Source organism: Leopardus geoffroyi, chromosome C1 (assembly GCF_018350155.1).
Source record: "Leopardus geoffroyi isolate Oge1 chromosome C1, O.geoffroyi_Oge1_pat1.0, whole genome shotgun sequence".
NCBI classification, from domain to species: Eukaryota; Metazoa; Chordata; class Mammalia; order Carnivora; family Felidae; genus Leopardus; species Leopardus geoffroyi.
Genome location: NC_059328.1, coordinates 98,237,953 through 98,263,297, shown reverse-complemented (window position 1 = coordinate 98,263,297; position 25,345 = coordinate 98,237,953). Strand labels below are relative to the sequence as shown.

The 25,345-nt window shown below is 36.6% G+C and overlaps 1 protein-coding gene across 6 annotated transcripts in view; it reads right to left on the bottom strand.

Annotated features, from left to right (window-relative positions):
- Positions 1-25,345, bottom strand: part of SYCP1 (synaptonemal complex protein 1) — a 118,632-nt gene that overhangs the window by 21,131 nt on the left and 72,156 nt on the right. For all 6 annotated transcript variants that reach the window (XM_045478754.1, XM_045478757.1, XM_045478755.1 and 3 more), the window contains 4 exons: positions 23,865-23,981; positions 23,334-23,444; positions 21,971-22,063; positions 21,371-21,445 (listed from right to left, as the gene is read on the bottom strand). In XM_045478754.1, the coding sequence (XP_045334710.1) occupies positions 21,371-21,445; positions 21,971-22,063; positions 23,334-23,444; positions 23,865-23,981 (396 nt within the window). The remainder of the gene's footprint in view (positions 1-21,370; positions 21,446-21,970; positions 22,064-23,333; positions 23,445-23,864; positions 23,982-25,345) is intronic.

Here is a 25,345-nt window from a genome sequence, read left to right as displayed (position 1 = left end):
TATCAACAAAGAATGCTAAACTCTAAATATTAGAAAATAATGAAAAAAAAAAGCAAATTAGTTTCTTTCTACAGAGCCCATTATTTAGTTTTGATTATCTTTTTTAAAAATTCTGATCTGTCTAGTATGTATCTGTGGAATCCTGAGTCTTTTAAAACTCTGAATCAACTTTCTCATTTGTAAAATGAAGTAGACGAATTGGATTATAAACTAAGGAATACACACAAGTAATAACTGTGAAGAGCTATAAAGAGATCCAAGTATTATGGGCCTTTAGATGCAGAATTCAATTTTTCTGTGTTGAGAGAGGATACATCTCAGTTGGACCTTGGATAATGAACTTTCAACATGAGATAATCAAGGATGAGGGAAAAAAGAGTACAAAATACTTAGGAAATAATATATCACTTTTGCTGGAGATTAGGGTATGTGTACTCAGTATAGAAAAAAAGTTACCCCTGGCCTACAGAAAAGAATATGTATTATGCCTTTAATATGACAGCCAACTGGAGAACAGAATTGTTGCAGCCCCAGGGGAACTTAAAGGACTAAGAGAAGGGAAAGTTCCAACACACAGAACTTTAAGCAAACTTGCCGTGCCTGCCCATGATGCCTATGCCAATATCAATCCTCACTGAATGCCTCTTGTACATTGTGCTCTCTATCCCAGAGTGTTGCTCCTAACCAAAAAACTCACTTCACCACAAAGAAGCTGGCAGTAAACTAATTTAACAATAGTCACTATTCTTATTATGTATCCTATCAACCACCAATGGTTGATTTTTAGTTATAGTGACAACTGGGGTCTCTACTAAGGGACTAGAATGCTATCTTCTAGAGTAAAGTACATCCTCTAAACCAGCAAAATTGCACTGCCTCTCTGAATATGTATCTTGGCTTCTAGAAGACAGAAGGGCAAAAGCACCTCTTATGACTGCAATGACTCCATTAAAGTCTGGAGACTTTTACTGGTCTGGAGATCTTAGTACAGTCTATTCTAATACAACATGTTTCCAAGGTGGGAATTATTAGCTCATACACAAACATGTATCTCTGGGAGTGGTTAATTGATCTTGAGTTCCTTAAGACCATACTAATGGGCAGTCCACTATGGTCCCTATTCAATCTAAATAACTAAAATATGCCTGTAATACACACTGGCAAACAGAGGATTGACTTCAGCCACAGGAATAGAGAATGACAGGCCTATACCCAGATTTCAGACTTGAACAAATTAAATTTATAAACCTAGAACCCTCTAAATTAAAAGAAAGCCTGGTAACTCTTGTCGAACGATTTTGTAATAGTATCACAAATAAATACTGTATTTTCTAGTATCTTGTGTGCTGAAACACTAAGACTTATGGGTAAGTGGACACTGACTATAAATTAACCCCATTTATTACACCCATAATGTTACTATTTTTTCATTAGATCAAGTGCAGGCGTTTGGGATCAGGTGAAAATGGCATTTAATCCAAGTCTACTTTCACAATGAGCCCATGGAACTATAAACCTAATCTATGGTCGTTTCTTTGGATCCTAAGAATAAAGTTTGATAGATAGTTTAAATTCAGTAAGTGCCATAATCCCCATACTGGTTCTAACCACAGAATGAGGGTTTTAAATTTGGAAGGACCAACTGGAAGACTTTGTTATTTTCCTCCATATCAAGAATGTAAACAAATACAAATCAAATGTCACATCTCACATAGGCAGAGACTAAGGTCCCATTAAACCATGGAAGATATAGAGAAGGTGATTTATCACAGTCCCACGGAGACAAATTTTGGAAAATTAAATTTGACTGTCACCTAGTAACAATTTAGTCATACCAATGGGCAAGTAACAGAAGTTAAAATACGGACTGCCATAATGACTGGGATCAAAATTGAGAACTAAGAAAATAGTTTCATATAAAAGATGAACTGAATTGGCGGGGGTGGGGGGAGCGCCTGGGTGGCCCAGTCAGTTAAGCATCCGACTTGGGTTCAGATCATGATCTCACGGTTGATGAGTTTGAGCCCCACATCAGGCTCTGTGTTGACAGCTCAGAGTCTGGAGCCTGCTTCAGATGCTGTGTCTCCCTCTCTCTCTGCCACTCCCCTGGCTCGTGCTCTGTTTTCCTCTCTCTCTCAAAAATAAATAACCATTAAAAAAATTAAAAAGAAAAGATGAACTGAATCTATGTAAATATAAAGCTCAAACTAAATACCAGAATCATGGTTACAGAACAATTACATGTGTTTATTAATCTTGACAATGTAAATTAATACCAAAATTGTATAAGCAAAGGAAGAAGCAGTAGGAGGAAGTGTTAGATACACTGTTTACAAATACAAAGGTAACCAGTAAAATAACGGAAAGTACTACACACACCTTTCAAATTAACAAGATACCCACACACACATTTAGAGAAAAAGAAAAAATAAACAAATATTAATATGTAATGTAAAATAAGAGGACAAAAACATGATATAAAGCATATCAATAAGGGGTTAATATCCAGAAAATATAAGTCAACAACAAAAAACAATTTAAAAATGGGCAAAGGATTTGAACAGACAATTCTCCAAAGAAGATGTGTAAATGGTCAACAGGGGAAGGAAACAATTAAGAACTTCCAAAATAAATTCAATAACATAAACATACAATCACATGCCATAATTTCTGATTCCAGTGAGGCTCAGCATGAGAGCCATTGTAGACCTGTGCTTATTTGATTCTAGTCAATACGGCTCTTAACTTAATCACCACTTGTATAGTACTGGTGAAAGTGGACACATATAATAATGAGAATAACTGTCACTAGTATACCTGTATTGATAAGAAGTAATCTGAGGGGATAAGTAGGCAGTCCAGGAAAAAAAAAAAGAGGCCTATAAAATGCACAGAGAGTGAAAGTTTCAGGAAAAATGACTAAATTTTTTTCATTTTGGTCTATCTAGTCTGGATAAAGAAAGTACAACAAACATACCCATACAGAATTAATTATCCATGCCAATAAATAGAACATACTAGCAGTAAAGTCAAAAGACAAGTTAAAAAAAAAAAGAAAGAAAGAAAAGATTCACCTGAAGGAGCAGAAAACACAAAAAGAAGAGATTCACTGAAAAAATAAATGAATTTTGTCCTTTTCCCAGCCTCCCTCTTACCACGCTGTAAGTAGAATATACCAAATCATGATATTCTTATGTTTCTTGCATAAACTGCATGAGGAAATACAGCTTGAAGAGAGACTGGTAAATGGCAAAAGTGAATACACACACTGGAATATTAGCCATGCAAGAGATCTTGCCATTTACAACAACATGAATAGATCTACAGAGTATTAAGTTAAATGAAGTAACTCAGACAAAGACACTCATACCATCTGATTTCACTTATGTGGAATCTAAAAAACAAATAAACAAAGCAGAAACAGACCCATAAATACAGAGAACAAATTGATGACTGTCAGAGGGGAAAAGAGTGAAGGGATGGCAAAATGGGTGATTGAGAATAGGAGATACAGGCTTCCAGTTATGGAATGAATAAGTCAAGGGATGAAAGGTACAGCATAGGAAATACAGTCAGTGATATTATAACAGCACTGTATGGTGGCAGATGGTAACTACACTTAGGGTGAGCATAGCATACAATACTAAATGCTTTCAATAGGAAAAGAGAAGATTGATGTCAGCAAAATGGCAAGAGTTTTCTACCATCTACCCCACCAGGACAACAGATTATAACAAAGATCACTCCATCCATGATACTAAGGTTAACTATAAGACTAAGGGGTGAGGAGGGTTGGGACTATAGCAGCAAAAGTTTAGAATGTATTTAAGGGACACAGATCCTACTAACTACATCATGGACTCTATTGGAAAGCCTGCCCAAGAGCTGCTGAGGATACCTTGCTTGAAGATCTCCTCAACTGGCCAATGGGCATTCTCCCAATGCTCCACACATCTCACCCATACACGTCCTACCCCGCTGCCAACCTATGCATGCCCCTATAAGTGTGGCAAGTGTGGGTCTTTATAGATGGCAAGTGATCATGTGCAGAAAGCTGGGTCAATGCTGCATCATGCAGACATGATGAAAGTAGTCCTTCAAGCTGAAATGAGAGGATGGTAACTAGTAATATGAAAACATATCAAAATATGAAACACACTGGTAAAGGTCAAATTCAAAATACTCTAATATGTATGAAGGTGGTATGTTAATCACTTAACTATCTCTCATATAAAGGTTAAATAAGCATTAGAAATAGCTAGAGCTATAAAATTAACAAGTCAGGAAACAACAGATGTTGGCAAGGATGCAGACAAAGGGGAACCTTTTTGCACTGCTGGTGGGAATGCAAACTGGTGCAGCCACTCTGGAAAATAGTAGGGAGGTTCCTCAAAAAATTAAAAATAGAACTATCCTATGACCCAGCAATTGCACTACTAGGTATTTATCCAAAGGATACAGAAGTGCTATTTTGAAGGGGCACATGCACCCCAATGTTTATAGCAGCACTATCAACAACAGCCAAATTATAGAAAGAGCCCAAATGTCCATTGATTGATGAGTGGATAAAGAAGATGTGGTACACACACACACACATACACACACACAATGGAATATTATTCGGCGATCAAAAAGAATTAAATTTTGCCATTTGCAACACATGGATGGAACTAGAGTATATTCTGCTAAGTGAAATAAGTCAGAGAAAGATAAATATCATGATTTCACTCATAGGTGGAATTTAAGAAACAAAACAGATGAACATAGGGGAAGGGAAGGAAAAATAAAATAAGATAAAAACAGAGAGGGAGGCAAACCGTAAGAGACTCTTAAATACAGAGAATAAACTGAGGGTTGCTGGAGGAGTGTTGGGTGGGGGATGGGCTAAAGGGGTGATGGGCATTAGGAGGGCACTTGTTGGGATGAGCATTGGTGTTATATGTAAGTGATGAATCACTAAATTCTACTTCTGAAAACATTACACTATATGTTAACTAACTTAAAACTTAAAAATTAAATAAATAAATTTTAAAAATGAGAAAAAAGAAATACAGCTACAATAATTTGTTAATGGACACATATTATTAAAAGATGCAAACTTGGGGCGCCTGGGTGGCGCAGTCGGTTAAGCGTCCGACTTCAGCCAGGTCACGATCTCGCGGTCCGTGAGTTCGAGCCCCGCGTCGGGCTCTGGGCTGATGGCTCAGAGCCTGGAGCCTGTTTCCGATTCTGTGTCTCCCTCTCTCTCTGCCCCTCCCCCGTTCATGCTCTGTCTCTCTCTGTCCCAAAAATAAATAAACGTTGAAAAAAAAAAAATTAAAAAGATGCAAACTGTAACACTGACTGAAAACACAAAATGTAGAAGGGACTTGTTTGCACTACAAGTTATTATCACCTTAAAATAGACTATTAGAACTATATGAGTTTCTAGGGAGGCCTCATGGTAACCACCAAGGAAAAACTTACAGTAGGAACACAAAAGATAAACAGAAGGGAATCAGAAGGGAATCAAAATATACCAGTAGGTAAGATTATCATTTCACAAAGGAAGATGCAAAAGAAGAAACAAAGGAACTATAAAACACCCAGACAACAATTGGATGGCATTAGTAAGTCCTTACCTAACATTAATTACTCTAAATACAAATGGACTCAATTCTCCAAGCAAAAGATGGAGAGTGGCTGAATGGAAAAATATGGGTAATGGATGAAGAATGGATAAATAAAGATCCAACAATGTGCTGCCAACTAGACTCAGTTATGCTTTAAGGACACTGGTGAAAGTGAAGGGATAGAGAAATATTCCATGCAAAAAAAAAAAAAACAGTCTATTTGACAAAATAGACTTTCAGTCAAAAGCTGTAACAAAAGACAATGAAGGTCATTACATAATGATAAAGGGGTCAACTTATCAAGATCATATAACAATTGTCAATACATATGCACCCAACAGCAGAGCACCTAAATATATTAAGCAAATACTAACAAACCTGAAGGGAGAAAAAGAAAACAATATAATAGTAAGGGACTTCAGTACCTCATTTTTTTATTGAAATATAATTAACAATGTTAAATTAGTCTCAGATATACAACATATTGATTCAACAATTCTATATATTACTCAGTGATTATCACAATAAGTGTAGTCACTATCTGTCACAACACTGTTATAATATCATTAGAACATTGTTATATCATTAGAACACTGTTACAATATCATTGACTATATTCCCTATACTGTAGTTTTCATCTCTATGACTTATTTTTATTTATTTTTAATGTTTATTTATTTTTGACAGAGAGAGACAGAGAGACAGAGCATGAGCGGGGGAGGGGCAGAGAGAGAGGGAGACACAGAATTCAAAGCAGGCACCAGGCTCTGAGTTGTCAACACAGAGCCTGATGCGGGGCTTGAACCCACGAGCTGCGAGATCACGACCTGAACCAAAGTCGGACGCTCAACCGACTGAGCCACCCAGGCGCCCCTGACTTATTTATTTTAAATTGAAGTTTGTACCTCTTAATCTCCTTTACCTATTTTACCCCTCCCCACCACTTTCCCTCTCGCAACCACCAGTTTGTTCTCTGTATTTAAGAACCTGTTCAGGGCCGTCTGGGTGGCTCAGTCAGTTAAGCGTCCGACTCTTGGTTTCAGCTCATGTCATAATCTCACGGTTTCATGAGTTCGAGCCCTGCATCAGGCTCTGTACTGTCAGACTGTCAGTCCCTCTCTCTCTCTGTCCCTCCCCTGCTCACACTGTCTCTGTCTCTCTCAAAATAAATAAACTTAAAAAAAAGAGAGAGAGAGAGTCTGTTTATTCAGGGGTGCCTGGGTGGCTCAGCTGGTTAAGTGTCCAACTTCAGCTCAAGTCATGATCTCATGATTCATGAGACTGAGCCCTGCCTGCATTGGGCTCTCTGCTGTCAGTGCAAAGTCCACTTTGGATCCTCTGTACCCCCCTCTCTGCCCCTCCCCTGCTTGTCCTTTTCTTTCTCTCTCAACAAATAAAAAATTTTTTAAATAAGTAAAATATGAGTCCATTTATTCATTTGTTTTCTCTTTTAGATCCACATACAAGTGAAATCATATGGTATTTGTCTTTCTGTGTCTGAGTATAATACCCTCTAGATACAGCCATACTGTCACATATGGCAAGATCTCTTTCTTTTTTATTGCCAAACAATATTCCTGTGTGTGTGTGTGTGTGTGTGTGTGTGTGTGTGTGTGTGTATCTCATGTCTTCTTTATCCATTCATCTATCAATAAACACTTGGATCACTCCCACATCTTGGCTAGTGTAAATAATGCTGCAGTAAACATTAGAGTGCATATATCTTTTTGAATTAGTGTTTTTTGAGAAACAAAAAAACCTCCTGATTTTAAGATTTACTACAAAGCTAGAGTAATTGGTAGAATTGCTGGATCATATGTTTATTTCTATTTTTAATTTTTTGAGGAATCTCCATACTGCTTCTCACAGTGGCTACATCAATTTACATTCTCACCAACAGTGCCTGAGTCTTCCTTATTCTCCATTTTTCCTTATTCTCCTTGTCAACACTTGTAATTTCTTATCTTTTTTTATTCTAGCTATGCTGACAGGTGTGAGGTTGTATCTCATAGTGGTTTTGAACAGTACTCCATTTTCAACAATGGATAGATCATTAAGGAAACACTGGAATATGAACTATGCTTTAGACCAAACAGACCTAACAGACATACACACAACTTTTCATCCAATAAAACATTGAGATGAATATTCATTCTTCTCAAAACACATGGAACATGTCCATGGTAACTCATATGTTAGGCCATAAAACAAGTCTTAACAAATTTAGGATGACTGAAATCATACCAAGTATGTTTTAGAACCACAAGAGTATGAAATTAGAAATCAGTAACAGGAGAAAAACTGGAAAACTCACAAATAATGTGGAAATCAAACAATATACTCCTGGATAACCAATTAGTCAAAGAAGAAATCCAAAAGGGAATTTAAAAAATATATAAAGCAAATGAAAATGGAAACATAACACACTAAAACTTACAGGATGCAAGTAGTTCTAAGAGGAAAAAGTTTATAGCAGTAAACACCTTCAACTAAGAAAAAAGAAAGATCTCAAGTAAACAACCTAAATTTACATCTCTAGAAAATAGAAAAAGAGGAACAAACTAAGTTCAAAGTTTGTAGAAGAATGCAAATAACAAAGATCAGAGTATAAAAACATGAAAGAGACAGATGAGGAAGGGGAGAGGATGGGAGGGGGGGAGGAGGACAGAAGGAAAAGGACAATGGCTAAGTCTGATCATTTGAAAAGATAAACCCGACACACCTTTGGCTAGATCATTAAGAAAAAAGAGAGAACTAAGAGTCAAATGAATAAAATCAGAATTAAAAGAGGAGATATTACAACAAACACCACAGAAATACAAAGAATCCTAAGAGACTACGAAAACAATTATATGCCAACAAATTGGATAACCTAGAAGAAATGGGTAAATCCCTAGAAATATAACCTACCAAGACTGAATCATCAAAAAATAGAAAATCTGAATAGACCAATAAGAATCAGTTGTCAAAAGTCTCCCAATAAGAAAAGTCCAAGACAACACCTGACTGCTTTTCTGGGGAATTCATCCAAACATTTTTTTTTTTTCAACGTTTATTTATTTTTTTGGGACAGAGAGAGACAGAGCATGAACGGGGGAGGGGCAGAGAGAGAGGGAGACACAGAATAGGAAACAGGCTCCAGGCTCTGAGCCATCATCCCAGAGCCCGACGCGGGGCTCGAACTCACGGACCGCGAGATCGTGACCTGGCTGAAGTCGGACGCTTAACTGACTGCGCCACACAGGCGCCCTCATCCAAACATTTAAAGAATAACTGACACCACTCTTTCTCAAAATATTCCTCCCAAAGTGAGGAAGGAACACTTCCAAACTCATTTTACCAGGCCAGCATTACCCTGTTAACAAAGCTGGGGAAGAGAATTATAAGAAAATTACAGGCCAATATCCCTGATGAACACAAATGCAAAAATCCTCAACAAAATACTAGTGAAGAGAATTCAACAGTACTGAAAGAATCATACATCATGATCAAGTGGGATTTTTCCCTGGGATACAAAGATGGTTCAAATACACAAATCAATAAATGTGATAAACCACATTAACAGAATTGAAGGCTAAAAATAATATGATGATCTCAACAGATGCATAAAAAGCACCTGACAAAACTGAACACTCTTTCATGTAAAAACTCTTAACACATTAGGTAAAGTAGGAATACACCTCAACATAATAAAGGCCATATATGAAAAGCCCACAGCTTACATCATAGTCAAAGGAGAAAAGCTGAAAGCCTTTCCTCTAAAATCAAGAAGAAGACAAAGATGCCCACTGTCACCACTCCTATTCACTATTTCTCTGCCAAAGAAAGCAGACAAGAAAAAAAAAAGGCATCAAAAATGGAAAAGAAGAAGTAAAATTATCTCTATTTGCAGATGACATGATTTTATATGGAGAGAATCCTAAAGACTCCACCAAAGAGCTGCTAGAATAAACAAAGTTGCAGGACACAAAATTAATGTACAAAAATCAATAGCATTTCTATACACTAGCAACAAGTTATCTGAAAAAATAAAAAAAATAAAGAAAATGACCCCATCCATAATAGTGTCAAAACTATAGGGTATTTAGGAATAAATTTAATCAAGGAGGTGAAATATTTGTGCATGAAAACTTTTCTTTAAATATAATTTATTGCCAAATTGGTTAACATACAGTGTGTAAAGTGTGCTCTTGATTTTTGGCGTAGAGTCCCGTGGTTCATCACTTACATACAACACCCAGTGCAATGTACATGAAAACTTTAAGGCACTGATGAAAGAAATCAAAGAAGACACAAATAAGTGGAAAGATGTCCCATGTTCATGGGTTGAAAGAGTTAACACTGTTAAAATGTCCATACTACCCAACACCATTTATAAATTCAATGCATTCTCTATTGTTTCCAATGGCATTTTTTACAGAAGTAGAAAAAACAATTCTAAAATTTACACAGAATCACAAAAGACCCCAAGTAACCAAAACAATCCTGAGAAAAAAGAAGGAGGCATCACACCTCCTGATTTTAAGATCTATTAGAAAGCTAGAGTAATCAAAAAATAAATAAAAATAAAGCTACAATAATCAAAACAGTATGGTAATGGCATAAAAACAGACACATAAACAAATGGAACAGAATCAGGAGTCCAGGAATAAACTCATGCATATATAGTCAACTATTATTTTACAAGGGAGCCAAGAATACTCAATGGAGAAAAGACAATCTCCTCAATAAATGGTGCTGAGAAAACTAAATATTCATAGTAAAAGAATAAAAGACCACTATCCTATATTTACACCACACACAAAAATTAACTAAAAATGGATTAAAGACTTAAATGTAAGACTGGAAACCATGAAACTCCTTGAAGAAAGCAGGAGAAAAGCTCCTTGACAGGATCTTAGCAATGATTTTTTGGATAGAACACTAAAGCACAAACAACACAATCAAAATAAATAAGTGGGACTATGTCAATCTGCACAGCAAAAGAAATGATGGATCACATGAAAAGATAACCTACAAAATGGGGAAAAAATATATGCAAACTATGTGTCTTATAAGGGGTCAATATCAAAAATATATAAAGAATTCACACAATTCAAGAGCAAAAAAATCCAATAAAAAAATGGGCAAAGGACCAGAATAGACATTTTTCCAAAGAACATATATGAATAGCCAATAGGTACATGAAAAGGTTCTCAACATCAGTAATCATCAGAAAAATGCAAATCAAAACCATATTGAGATACCACCTCATGCCTGTCAGAATAACTATCATCAAAAAGACAAAAGAGGATGTATAGAAAAGAAAACCCTTGAAGGGAGCTAAGACAGGGGAACAGTAGGAGGACCCTAGGCTTGCCTTGTCCCTCAAATACAGGTAGATAAATATCAAATCATTCTGAACACCCAAGAAATCGATCTGAGGACAGAACAAACTGCACAACTAGGAGAGAAGAGTACACATGACATTGGAAGGAAGGAGGTGCGATATGTGATTGGGGGAGAATAGGATCTCAGGCGCTGCAGGGGAGAGGGTGCCCTGATCACAGAGAGAGGGAGGGAGAGGGGAAAGAGGGAGAGGGAGGGGAAGGGAAAGAGGAAGAGGGAGGGAGGAAGGAGCACAAGGAAAACACTTTCCCAAAGCCACTGATTGAGAAAATGAAAGGGGCTGATTATCATGAGTTCTTACAACAATCAGAGTTCAAAGACTGGAGTTTTAGAGGTCTGTACCATGGCTGGCGTTGAGCCTGGTGGGCATTGCAGTGTTCCTGTGGAGAAGGAGGGCAGAAGGCTGGGAGCAGACAGCGAGATCTGAGGATCTCCTGGGATGCACTGGGAGAGACGGATCCTCCTTCTTGGAGCACAAGTGGAAGAGGTGGCATTGCTTCTTGGCAGACAAAAAAGCCAGCAGGCACCATTACACTCTCCCGCTCCTTAGCATAGGTGCAGAGACAACTGCTGAAGACAGCTAACCTGGACATTGGCTTTTTGCTGAGCTCTACTCCAAATTCAAAGTTCCTGCATATTGGTGTGACTGCCCTTCTGGGATAAACCTGCACCAGCCCCATCATGGCAAGACCCTCCCCCAGAGGATCAGCATGGATCTGCTCCATGCCAGGTCTCTAAAGTTGGGAGTTTAAATTTTTTTTTTTTTAAGTTCATTTATTTATTTGGAGAGGTGGGGGTGGGCAGAGAGAAGGGGAGAGAAAGAAGCCCAAGCAGGATCTGTGCTCTCAGCTCAGAGCCTGACACAGGGCTCAATCCCACAAACTGCAAGATCATGATGTGAGCTGAAATCAAGAGTCAGATACTCAACTGACTGAGCCATCCAGGTGCCCCTAAAGTTTGTAGGGTTTCTTTTCCTTAATGTGTATTTATTTTTGAGAGAGAGACAGAGCACAAGCAGGGGAGAAACAGAGAGAGAGAGAGGGACACAGAACCTGAAGCAGGTTCCAGGCTCTGAGCTGTTAGCACAGAACCTGATGTGGGGCTTGAACCTACAAACCTCAAGATCATAACCCGAGCTAAAGAGGAATGCTTAACCGACTGAGCCACCCAGGCGCCCCTGGAATTTTTTAATCTTAGTCATCCTGCATTAGATAAAACTCAGGTGTACTGCACTGCCAGAGTGAGCAGATCACCCAAACACAGGCAGGGTGAAGGCAGGGATCTGAGGGACACCTGGGACACATGAGTGGAGATGGTTCGCTCTTCCGTGAGGGCTTCCCAGACAGCAGTGGGAGCAAACTCCACTCTCCAGGGACAAGAGAGAGGGCCGACATCATTTTCCTCCCCTATCCCTTAGTGTAAACTAATTTCAGTTAGCAGGACAGCACCAAAATTGAAGGCCTAATCCACTTATGCCAAGCCCCACCCCCCAGTGTTCTGCAGGTGCTTCTTTACTAGGGTAAGTGTGCCTGAGAACCAGAGCAGCAGGCCCCTCCCCAAGAAGACCAGCACAAACCCCCCCACATGCACCAAGTCTGCTGACCTAATAGAATGCTGCAAAGCTTCAGGTCTAGTGCAAATAACTGATCGGGTCTATTTTAACAAGCAGACAAGAACACACCTAGTTAAAACTCACTACACACTCTGGCCAAGGTCCACATACTCCCCACTGCAGGCAAGGAGAAACTGCAGAGGACTGACCTAAGGGAAAGAGCAGCCAAAACACAGTGTACACCAGAAACACTTCCTAAAGCACCAGGCCCAGAATATATGACCTCTTCTTAAAGCTATTACTCTCAGGAGCAAGAAACATAACAGGTTTTCCTAACACACACAAAAAAGACAAAGACCTAGACAAAATGCCAAGACAGATGAATTCATCCCAATAGAGCAAGAAAAGATCATGGCTAGGGATCTACTGGAAACAGATAAAAGTAATATGACTAATCCAGACTTTAAAACAACAATAATATGGATACTAGCTGGACTTGAGAAAAGCACAGAAGACACCAGGGAGTCCCTTACTGCAGAGATAAAAGACCTAAAAACTATTCAGGCCAAAATAAATATTATAACCGCAGTGCAAAACCAATTGAGTGTAACGATCATGACAATGAGAGAAACAGAGGAACAAATGACTGATATAGAAGATAAAATTATGGAAAATAATGAAGCTGAAAAGAAGAGGGAAAGAAAAATACTGGATCACAAATGTAGACTTGGGGAACTCAGTGACTCCATAAAACATAATAACATTCATACCACAGGAGTCCCAGAAGAAGAGAGGGAAAAAGGGACAGAAGGTTTATTTAAGAAAATGATAGCTGAAGACTTCCCTAATCTGGGGATGGAAACAGACATCAAAATCCAGGAGGCACAGAGAATTCCCATCAAAATCAAGGAAAACAGGCCAGCACCAAGACATATCATAGTAATATTTACAAAATATATACATAAGGAAAAAATACTAAAAGCAGCAATGGAAAAGAGGTCCCTGATTTGCCAGGGAAGACAAATAAGGTTATCAGCAGACCTCCACACAGAAACTTGGCAGGCCAGAAAGGAGTGGCATGATATAGTCAATGTGCTGATGGGAAAAATATACAGCCAAGAACACTCTATCCAACAAAGCTGTCATTCAGAATAGGAGAGACAAAGAGTTTCCCAAACAAAACCTAAAGGAGTTCATGACCACTAAACCAGCCCTGCAAGAAATATTAAAGGGGACTCTTTCAGAAAGAAAGACCAAAAGCAATAAAGACCAAAAGCAAAATAAAAGAAAAGAATAGAGAAAATCTCCAGACACAATAACTTAACAAATAATACAATGGCACTAAATTCATATCTATCATTAACCACTCTGAGGTAAACAGGCTAAATCCTCCAATCAAAAGACATACAGTATGTCAGAATGGATTAAAAAAAAAAGACTCATCTATATGTTGTTCACAAGAGACTTATTTTCTCCTATTTTATTTGAGAGAGAACAAGCAGGTGAGGGGCAGAGGGAGAAAGAATCTTTAAGCAGGCTCCATGCTCAGTGCAGGGCCCAATGTGGGATTTGATCTTACAACCCTGGGATCATGACTTGAGCCAAAATCAAGAGTCAGATGCTCAACCGAGCCACCCAAGCACCCTAAGACTCATTTTAGACCTAAAGGCACCTGTATACTGAAAGTGAGAGAATGGAGGGGCGCTTGGGTGGCGCAGTCGGTTAAGCGTCTGACTTCAGCCAGGTCACGATCTCGCGGTCCGTGAGTTCGAGCCCCGCGTCAGGCTCTGGGCTGATGGCTCAGAGCCTGGAGCCTGTTTCCTATTCTGTGTCTCCCTCTCTCTCTGCCCCTCCCCCGTTCATGCTCTGTCTCTCTCTGTCCCAAAAAAAATAAACGTTGAAAAAATAAATAAATAAAATAAAAGTGAGAGAATGGAGAACTATTTATCTTGCTAATGGATTTCAAAAGAAAGCCAGTGTAGTAATACTTAATTCAGACAAACTAGACTTTAAACCAAAGACTAACAAGAGATGACTAAAGGCATTATATCATAATAAATGGGTCTATCTAACAAGAAGATCTAACAACTGTAAAAATTTATGCCCCTAACTTGAGCACACCCAAATATATAAAACTAATAAGTAAGATAGAGGAACTTCTTGATAATAATACAGTAATATAACATCCACTTACAGCAATGGACAGACCACCTAAACAGAAAATCAGCAAAAAACAATGGCTTTGAATGACACACTGGATTAGATGGGCTTAAGAGAAATATTCAGAACTTTTCATCCTAGGGTAGCATACATTCTTTTTGAGTGCACATGGGACATTCTCCAAAATAGATCACATACTGGGTTACATATCAGGCTTCAACAAACACAAAAAGACTGAGATCATACCATGCATATTTTCCAACCACAACACTATGAAACTTAAAGTCAACCACAAGAAAAATCTGGAAAGACCACAAGTACATGGAGGTTAATAATACCCTAGTAAATAATGAATGGGTTAAACAGGAAATTAAAGAAGAAATAAAACAATACACAGAAACAAATGAAAATGAAGATATGACAGCCCAAAATGTTTGGGATGCAGCAAAAGCGGCCATAAGAAGAAAATATATAGCAATACAGGCCTACCTCAAGAAGAAAGAAAAATCTCAAATATACAATCGAACCTTACACCTAAAGGAGCTAGAAAAAGAACAAATGAAACCTAAAGTCAGCAAAAGAAGGGAAGTAGTAAAGATTAGAGAAAAATAAATGATACAGAAACAAAAAAAATAAAACAGATCAATGAAACTAGGAGCTGGTTCCTAGAAAGAATTAACAAAATTGATAGGGGCGCCTGGGTGGCGCAGTCGGTTAAGCGTCCGACTTCAGCCAGGTCACGATCTCGCGGTCCGTGAGTTCGAGCCCCGTGTCAGGCTCTGGGCTGATGGCTCAGAGCCTGGAGCCTGTTTCCGATTCTGCGTCTCCCTCTCTCTCTGCCCCTCCCCCGTTCATGCTCTGTCTCTCTCTGTCCCAAAAATAAATAAACGCTGAAAGAATTAACAAAATTGATAAACCCCTAGCCAGACTTATAAGAGAAAGGACCCAAATAAATAAAATCACAAATGAGAGGAGATCAAAACCAATACCACAGAAATACAAACAACTGTAAGAGAATATTATGAAAAATCACATGCCAACAAATGGGGCAATCTGGAAGAAACAGATAAATTCCTAGAAACATATAAGCTACCAAAACTGAAAAAGGAAGAAATCGAAAACGTGAACAGAGATAACTAGCGAAGAAATTGAATCAGTAATCAAAACACTCCCAACTAAAAGAAGTCCAGGGCCAGATGGCTTTTCAGGCAAAACCTTTAAAGAAGAGTTAGTACCTATTCTTTTGAAATGGTTCCAAAAAAATAAAAATGGAAGGGGAACTTTCAAACTCACTCTACAAGGCCATCATTACCTCGATTCTGAAACCAAAGACCCAGCTAAACACAAGAATTACAGACCAATATCCCTGATGAACATGAACACAAAAATTCTCAACAAAATACTAGAGAAAGTCAAATCCAACAATACATTAAAAGAATCATTCACCACAATCAAATGGGATTTATTCCTGGGCTGCAAGGTTGGTTCAATATTCACAAATCAATCAATGTGATACATCATACATAAAAGAAAGGCTAAGAACCGTAATGATCCTGTCAATATATGCAGAAAAAAGCATCTGATAAAGTATCTCATCCATTCTTGATAAAATCCCTCAACAACGTAGGAATAGAGGGGACATATATCAACATCATAAAGGCCATATATGAAAGATTCACAGCTAATATAATCCCCAATGGGGGAAAAACTGAGAACTTTTCCTTTACTGTCAGGAACAAGACAGAGATATCCACTCTTGCCATTATTATTTAACATAGTACTGGAAGTCCTAGCCACAGCAATCAACAACAAAAAGAAATAAAAGGCATCCAAATCAGCAAGGAAGAAGTCAAACTTTCACTATTCGCAGACATGATACTCTATGTAGAAAACCCAAAAGACTCCACCAAAAATTGCTACAACTGGATAAATGAAATTAGTAAAGTCAAAGGATACAAAATCAACTTACAGAAACCTGTTGCATTTCTAAACACCAATAATGAGGCAGCAGAAAGAAAAATCAAGGAATCTATGCCATTTACAACTGCACTAAAAACCATACAATACCTAGGAATAAACCTAAGTAAATAAGTAAAAGATCTGTACTCTGAAAACTATAGAACACTGATGAAAGAAACTGAAGATGACACAAAGAAATGGAAAAACATTCCATGCTCACAAATTGGAAGAAAAAATATTGTTAAAATGTCAATACTACCCAAAGCAATCTACATATTTTATGCAATCCCTATCAAAGCATTTTCACAGAGGTAGAACAGTCCTAAAATTTATATGGAAGCACAAATGACCCCAAATAGTCAAAGCAATCTTGAAAAAGAAAAGCAAAGCTAGAGGCATCACAATTCTGGGCTTCAAGCTATATTACAAAGCTGTAATATGCTACTGGCACAAAAACAGACACATAGATCAATGGAACAGAACAGAAAACCCAGAAATAGACCCACAACCATAGGGTCAACTAATCTTCTACAAAGCAGGAAAGACTATCTAATGGAAAAAAAGACAGTCTTTTCAACAAATGGTGTTGAGAAAATTGGACAGTGACATGCAGAAGAATGAAACTGAACCACTTTATTTTTTAATTTTTTTTATGTTTGAGAGAGAAAGCATGTGAGCAGGGAGGGACAGAGAGAGACGCAGACACAGAATCTGAAGCAGGCTCCAGACTCCAAGCTGTCAGCAGAGCCCAACATGGGGCTCGAACCCACGAACTGCAAGATCATGACCTGAACCGAAGTCGGACGCTCAACCAACTGAGCCACCCACACACTCCAAAACTGAACCACTTTTAACACCATACACAAAAATAAACTCAAAATGGATGAAAGACCTAAATGTGAGACAGGAACCATCAAAATCCTATTAGAGAGAACAGTCAACAACCTCTTTGACCTCAGCTGCAGCAATTTCTTACTTGACACATCTCTGAAGCCAAGGGAAATAAAAGCAAAAATCAACTATTGGGACCTCATCAAGATAAAAATCTTCTGCACAGCAAAGGAAACAATCAACAAAACTAAAAGGTAACTGACAGAATGGGACAAGGTATTTGCAAACAGCACAGCTGATACAGGGTTAGTATCCAAAATCTATAAAGAACTTATCAAACTCAACAGCCAAAAAACCGATAATCCAGTGAAGAAATAGGCAGAAGACATGAACAGACATTTTTCCAAAGATGACACTCAGATGGATAACAGACACAAAAAATATGCTCCACATCACTCATCATCAGTCAAATACAAATCAAAACCATGATGAGATACCACCCCCATACCTGTCAGAATGGCTAAAATTAACAACACAGGAAATAAAAGACGTTGGTAAGGATGCGGAGAAAGGGGAGCCCTCTTACACTGTTGATGAGAATGAAAACTGGTACAGCCACTCTGGAAAACAATATGGAGGTTCTTCAAAAAGTTAAAAATGGAACTACCCTATGACCCAGCAATTGCACTAGGTATTTACCCAAAGAATGTAAAAATACGGACTCAAAGGGATATATGCACCCCAATTTGTTTATAGCAGCATTACCAACAACAGCCAAACTATGGAAAGACCCCAAATATCCACTGACTAATGAATGAATAAAGAAGATGTGGTATAAATACACACACACAAGGAATACTATTCAGCCATCAAAAAGAATAAAATCTTGCCATCTGCAATGACATGGAGGAAGCTAGAGTGTATCATGCTAAGAAAAATAAGTCAGAGACAAATACTGTCTTATTTCACTCATACATGCAATTTAAGAAATAAAATGGATGCACATATGGGAAGGGGGAAAAGAAAGGAGGGAAACAAACCATAAGAGACTCTTAAGAACAGAGAACAAACTGGCAGTTGATGGAGGGAGATAAATAGGTGATGAGTATTAAGGAGGGCACCCATTCTGATGAACAGTGGATATTATATGTAAGTGATGAATCACTAAATTCTACTCCTGAAACTAAGATTACACTATATGTTAACTAACTAGAATTTAAATAAAAGCTTGAAACAACAACAAAAACAAGAAGAAAAGAAAACCCTTGTGCACTGTTGGTGGGACTGTAAATTGGTATGGCCACTATGGAAAACAGTATGGAGCTTCTTCAAAAAAATCAATAATAAAACTACCATATGATCTAGCCATCCCATTTCTAGGAATACATCCAAAGGAAATGAAAACACTACGCTAAAGAGATATCTGTCCCCACATGTTCATTGCAGCAGCATTACTTCCAATAGCTAAGACAAAGAAACAACTTAAGTGTTACCAACAGATGAATGCATAAAGTGTGATACACATACATACACATATATACACACACACTGATATATTATTCAGCCATAAATAAGAAGGAAATCCTGCCATTTGCAATAACATGAATGGACCTTGGGAGCATTATGCTATATGAATTAAGTCAAAGAAAAACAAATACATGTTCTCATTTACATGAGAGTCTAAAATTTTAAAAACTCCGGGCACCTGGGTGGCTCAAGTTGGTTAAGCATCTGACTTCTGCTCAGGTCATGATTTCACAGTTTGTGGGTTCAAGTCCCGTGTTGGGCTCTGTACTGACATCTCAGAGCCTGGAGCCTGTTTCAGATTCTGTGTTTCCCTCCCTCTGCCCTCCCCCATCCCGCTGCCCTGCTTGTGCTCTGTCTCTCTCTCAAAAATAAATAAACATTAAAAAAATTTTTTTTAACAAAAAACTCATAGAAAAACATCAGATTTGTGGTTACCAGAGGCAAGGGGCTTGGGGCTGGGGAATTAGATGAAAATGGTCAAAGGTACAAACTTCAAGTTATAAGATAAATAAGTACTAGGGATGTAATTTACCACACAATGACTATAGTTAACATTGCTATATGGTATATGTGAAAGTTAAGAGAGTAAATCCTAAGAGTTCTCATGAAAAGGGAAAGAACATTTTTTTCTTTTTTTTTTTTTTTGGCATCTATATGAAATGATGGATGTTAAATGTATTACAGTAATCATTTCACAATATATGTAGGTCAAATCATGCTGTGTACCTTAAACTTGGACAGGGCTGCATGCCAAGTATATCTCAATAAAACTGGAAAACATTTGGAAAGAAAAGAACCTTAAGAGTAGTTAAAAACAATGAAGAAGACCTCTTCTACTAAAACAGCAGGATAAAGGTAAGTATATGTTACTAATACAGGTGAAGAGAAAACCATTTAGTCATTCCTCTGACAACATTCATTAAAAGCAGAAACTTTTCAGAGCCTCGTGGGTGGCTCAGTGGGTTAAGCGTCTGAGACCTTTGGCTCAGGTCATGATCTTGCGGTTTGTGGGTTTGAGCCCCATGTTGGGCTCTGTGCTGACAGGCCTGCTTCAGAATCTGTATTTCCCTCTCTCTCTGCCCCTCCCCCTCTTGCACTCTGTCTTTCTGTCAAAATAAACATTAAAAAAAGAAAAATAAAAATAATAAAAAAATAAATACATTAAAAATTTTTTCAAAGCACTGTGCTCAAAGAGAAAATAAAAATAAATAAGATATAATCCTTGCCTCTGAAGAGCCTGAAATATAATAGAAGCATAGAGTGACATAACTATTTTAATATAAGTACAAACTGCTATGAAAATACTTATATACAGTAAGCTCACCTTTGGAAGTTGAAAGATGTGTCAGATTTGCCATAGTGAAGAAAGGAATTAAGTACAAGAAACAAAGTGAACAAATGCACAGGGTCTTGAAATTGAAAGTGCAAGTTACCTAGGCTGCTGTTGAGTCATTAGGAGAACAGGTTTTGGAATCATGTAAAATAGACCTAGATTTGAATTCTAAGTCATTTTACTTTTTTATTACGTGATCTTGAATAAATAACCTAAACTCTGTAAAAATGAGGATAATATGTATTGCTTATACCACTGTTGTAAGGATTAGGTAGGACAGTCCTATAGAAAGCAAGAATAAATAAATAGTATCTGCCATTTTAAAGTAAGCCCATTCATTTTGTCAGGGTGCCTGGGTAGCTCAGTCAGTTGAGCGTCCCACTTCGGCTCAGGTCATGATCTCGCACTTCGTGGGTTCAAGCCCCATGTCAGGCTCTGTGCTGACAGCTCAGAGCCTGGAGCCTGCTTCAGATTCTGTGTCTCCCTCTCTCTCCACCCCTCTCCCACTAACTCATGCATACACACTCTCTCTCAAAAATAAACATTACAAAAAATTTTTAAGTAAGTCAATTCATTTTGTAAACTGCAAAACACTATACAAATATAAGGCATTATTCTTTCCTAAAACCTGATGAATAGTTTAAAAAACACATCTAAATACATAAGCATTTTATAATATATGAGATAATATTTTCCAAGTACTTCTATCTAAAAGCACTCCTAAAGTATGGCTATATTTATATGTTTAATATTTCAATAAAGGAATATACTAAATATGTCTGAAAAAGAAGCTAATGGGGAAAAACTATATTTTAAAAATATATATTATATATATATTTAATATATAATTAATATTAATATTTAATTAATATTATATATAATAAATATATATTTTCTAGTATGACATGTTTATAAGAACAATGTTGCAATTATACTTCAGTAAAAAATTAAGAAAACAAAGTCACACCTAAATGGTACAATTAGTTACTTTAATGCCACAAAACCTACCTTTTCTTCTCTTTCTATTTCAAGTTGTTTCTTAACAGACAAAAGCTCATTTTTGAAATTAGATAATTCAGCTTCCTAAAGAAAAAAAAATATGAAATTTTCAAGTACATCCATGTATTTCTCAAAACAATGCTAACAAATGCTTCAGATATATTCGGTTTTTCAGAGAAATAAATTCACTAATAAAATATATACACTTTAAAAGTCTACTGATAGACAGCCTGCTAGATGAACATGACTAAAGATTTCATTTAGACAAATTTCTTACAGTTTTCTCTGAAGAAATATTAACACCATGTATATTCTCCTCCTCAGCATCTCCTAATATATCCCATTCCTCCTCTCCCCATCTCTATCAGAGCTCCAAATTTATTTGTAACTGGAGTTTATATTTATTCATTTGAAAAAATAGTTCACTCCACCATTTCAGAATATAAACTGCAAAACCACTTAACTATCAAACCCATAAGATCTTTTTCAAAATGTAAGATTCTTGGATTCTATAGCTCTAAAATTATGGCTTTATTTAATATATTACTCTTTACCACCAGCCATGCTGATATGAAAATTGGCATTAGTACTATTTGCTCTGTAACTCACCAAAGATGCCTTCATTGATGACTGTTCTTGTTCTTTGCTTTTATAAAGTCCTAATTCTGCGTCTCTTTCTTCAACTATTTTATCATATTGGTGCTATATTAAACAGAGAAAATATTTTAGGTGTATCAGAACACAAATAGGTCATGTTTTATTAGTGGTGGTATTCTTAAGCATTTAACATTTGTTAGACAATGTCTAGGAATTCAGTGATATATATCTGAGTTTTTTGCTAACTTTTCAAGTCTTTTTTATTCATATAATGTAATCAATGAAACATAAAAAAAACAGTCTTGAAAATAATCTAACACAAGAGCAGCAAAAAATTCTTTTTAATTAGAAATGTTGAATGTCATAATTTAAAAACTAAAGTAGGAATGCCAAGACCTCTTAGAAAAGTAACTGATTCCAGATCTGGGAATACAGGATGAGTCTTGAACATTTGTCACAATAGAAAGCAAAAAAGCTGTCAGAAATTATTAAGGTCAAAAGGACTGGCCAGTGAGTTTGAAGAGCCTCCCGCTGGCCAAAAGATAAACAATTTGAGCATCAAGGATTATACTGGATTGAGATATATAAAATATACTTGAATCTATGAGTTCACAATATTTTAAAGTTAAGCTCCATGCCCAGCGTGGAACCCAATGTGAGACCTGAACTCACGAACCTAAGCTGAGATCGTGAGTAGGATGCTTAACTGACTGAACCACCCAGGCACTCCGAGTTCCCAATATTTTTATGAATTTTGTTAATATTTATTACTTAAATATTTTTAATTGTTGGTTACCTCCTAACAATGTTATATTTCACCAACAATTTTTAACATGGATAGATAGATAGATATAGCCTACCTCCTCTCCAAATCTTGAAGGGAATAAAGGTAAATTCCCCTAAAAGAATGACTACTTCTAGAACGTTACTTTTAGAACAAAAAATACAGCATACTCACAAACACAACAAACATGAAGTCTTTCATCTATTTATACCACTGATAAAAATTTGTTTATCCTAATATGTGTTAGCCATATAGATGATATAAATATTTACCAGATACATATCCTGGGGATGTACTTAAATAAATAGAAGGTGGCTATAAGAGACTACTAGGAAAATTCAGAAGAAAAGTGATTACTTCCATACATCACAGATGACAAAGAGAGATTCTACCAAGGAAGTGACACCCGAACTCAGCTTTGTGTAGTTAAGACCCAAACTGTGAGAAATGAGAGATCAAGAATATTCTAGCTGTAATAAGACATTCTTGCATAGTTTTCTGACATATCAGAATGTTATCTTGATTTCATCATTTTATTCATAAATATGGCTCCAATTAATAGTTTTCAATACACAAAAAGGGAAGAGTTACCTTATGTTTTTCCATAAGTGCTACCATTTCAGCTATTTTATGTTGACATCGTTTATCAATTTCTTTCTGTAATTTTACTGCTTCATCAGCTATTACTTTTGCTTTCTCAACCTATCAAATAAAGTGATTCTTAAAATTAATGCACAAAAAACAAATTTAACTTAAATCCAAAGACCATACACACTACTTACATAAAATGCAGAAATCAAACACAAGGATATTAGGAAAGCCAAGCAGAAAATGCATTACTGTTTTGGTTTATTTTAGGGTGTTCTATCAAGTAAGATGACAATATAACACTGTAATGTTATAACCTTTTAATGTTATAATCTTAATCTTGGCAAAATATACTACTCAGTACTCAAATACTTACAATAACAAAGATATTTTTAAGCTTCATAGAAACGGTCTCATATAAATTTATTAAATATTTTAAAAATCATAATTTAAAAATAAGAATTGCTTTTCTCTTAAAGTGCTAATAAAAATATAGTTTTAAGATAACAAATTTTCAAACATAGTTTTTCCTACCTCTTCCAAAAGATTTTCTTCTGATATCGTTTTGTCTTTAATTTCTTTTTGATAGATGTCAGTCATTTCTTTAAATTTTTGTTTGGCAACTTCTAGTTCTAACTCTAATTTATTGACCTTTGAGCAAAGAAAATAACATGAACATTAGTAAATGCTGTGGATTACTTAAAAATATTCTGTATTCATTTTGGGGTTTTGTGAATCTTAAAAGATTACTTATTCATTGCAATTGTGGTTAGATCATTTTCTTACATTTTTTATACGGTGAGATGTGCTTTATTTTTCACAAAATCTATCTTCTCCCCTGAAGTATGTATGTAGTCTTAGCAAGTAATGTTTTAAAAGCAACCATATATATTTTTTAATCCATTCCTCAGCAATATTTATTTAGTCTCAGGTTTAGGTTTATTATAGTAAGTACTCCATTTGGATAGAACATCCATGTGACTCAAAGAAAAGTCTGCTCTTTTACCAAAACAAAACAAACAGCTTTACTGAGGTACAACTGACACACATAAAAAAACTGCACATAATGTATACAATTTGATAAATTTAGACATATGCATATACCGTAAAACCACCACGATTCAGATGATAGACATAATGCATCACCTCCAAAAGTTTCCTGCTATCCCTTTGTTTTTTGCCATTAAGAACATTTTAACGTGAGATCCTCTTACATGAATAAGTTCACAATACAGTATTGTTGACTATAGGTACCATGCTGTACCATCTGCTGCTGTACAGCTGATCTTAGAACTAACTTATCCTACATAATGGAAACTTTATACAAATTGAGGAACTCTCCATTTCCCCCTACCCCTTGCCCATTCTAATCTCTGCTTCTGTGAATCTGACTCATGCCTCAAAAAAGTGGAATCATGCAGCATCTGTCCTTTTGTGACTGGCTTTTGTTGCTGAATTGGAAGTGTTCTTTATATTCTGAATACTAGATCATTACCAAGTATATGACTGGCTAATATTCTCTCTATCCTGTGGGTTGCCTTTCACTCTTTTGACACTGCCCTTTGATACATTCAATAAAATTTCTACCAACATCCCAACTATCTTTTTGTCAGAAAATACAGAAGCTGATCCTAAAGTTTATATGGAATTATTAGGGACCCTGAATAGCCAAAACAATCTTGAAAAAGAATGATGTTGGAGGACACATACTCATTAATAATTTATAATAAAACTTATTACAAAGCTACAATAATTAAAACAGCATGATATTGACATAAGATAACATACAGATCAAGGCAATAGAATTGGGAGTCCAGAAATAAGGCCATACAGCTATGGTCAATTTGTAATTTATTTTCAACAAGAGTAACATGACAATTCAATGGGGAAAGAATAACAAATGTTGCTGAGACAACTGCTATTCACATGGAAAGAAATAAATCTGGACACTTAACCTCGGATCATAAAAAAAAAAAAACTCAAAACAGATTAAAGATTTAACTGTAATAGCTAAA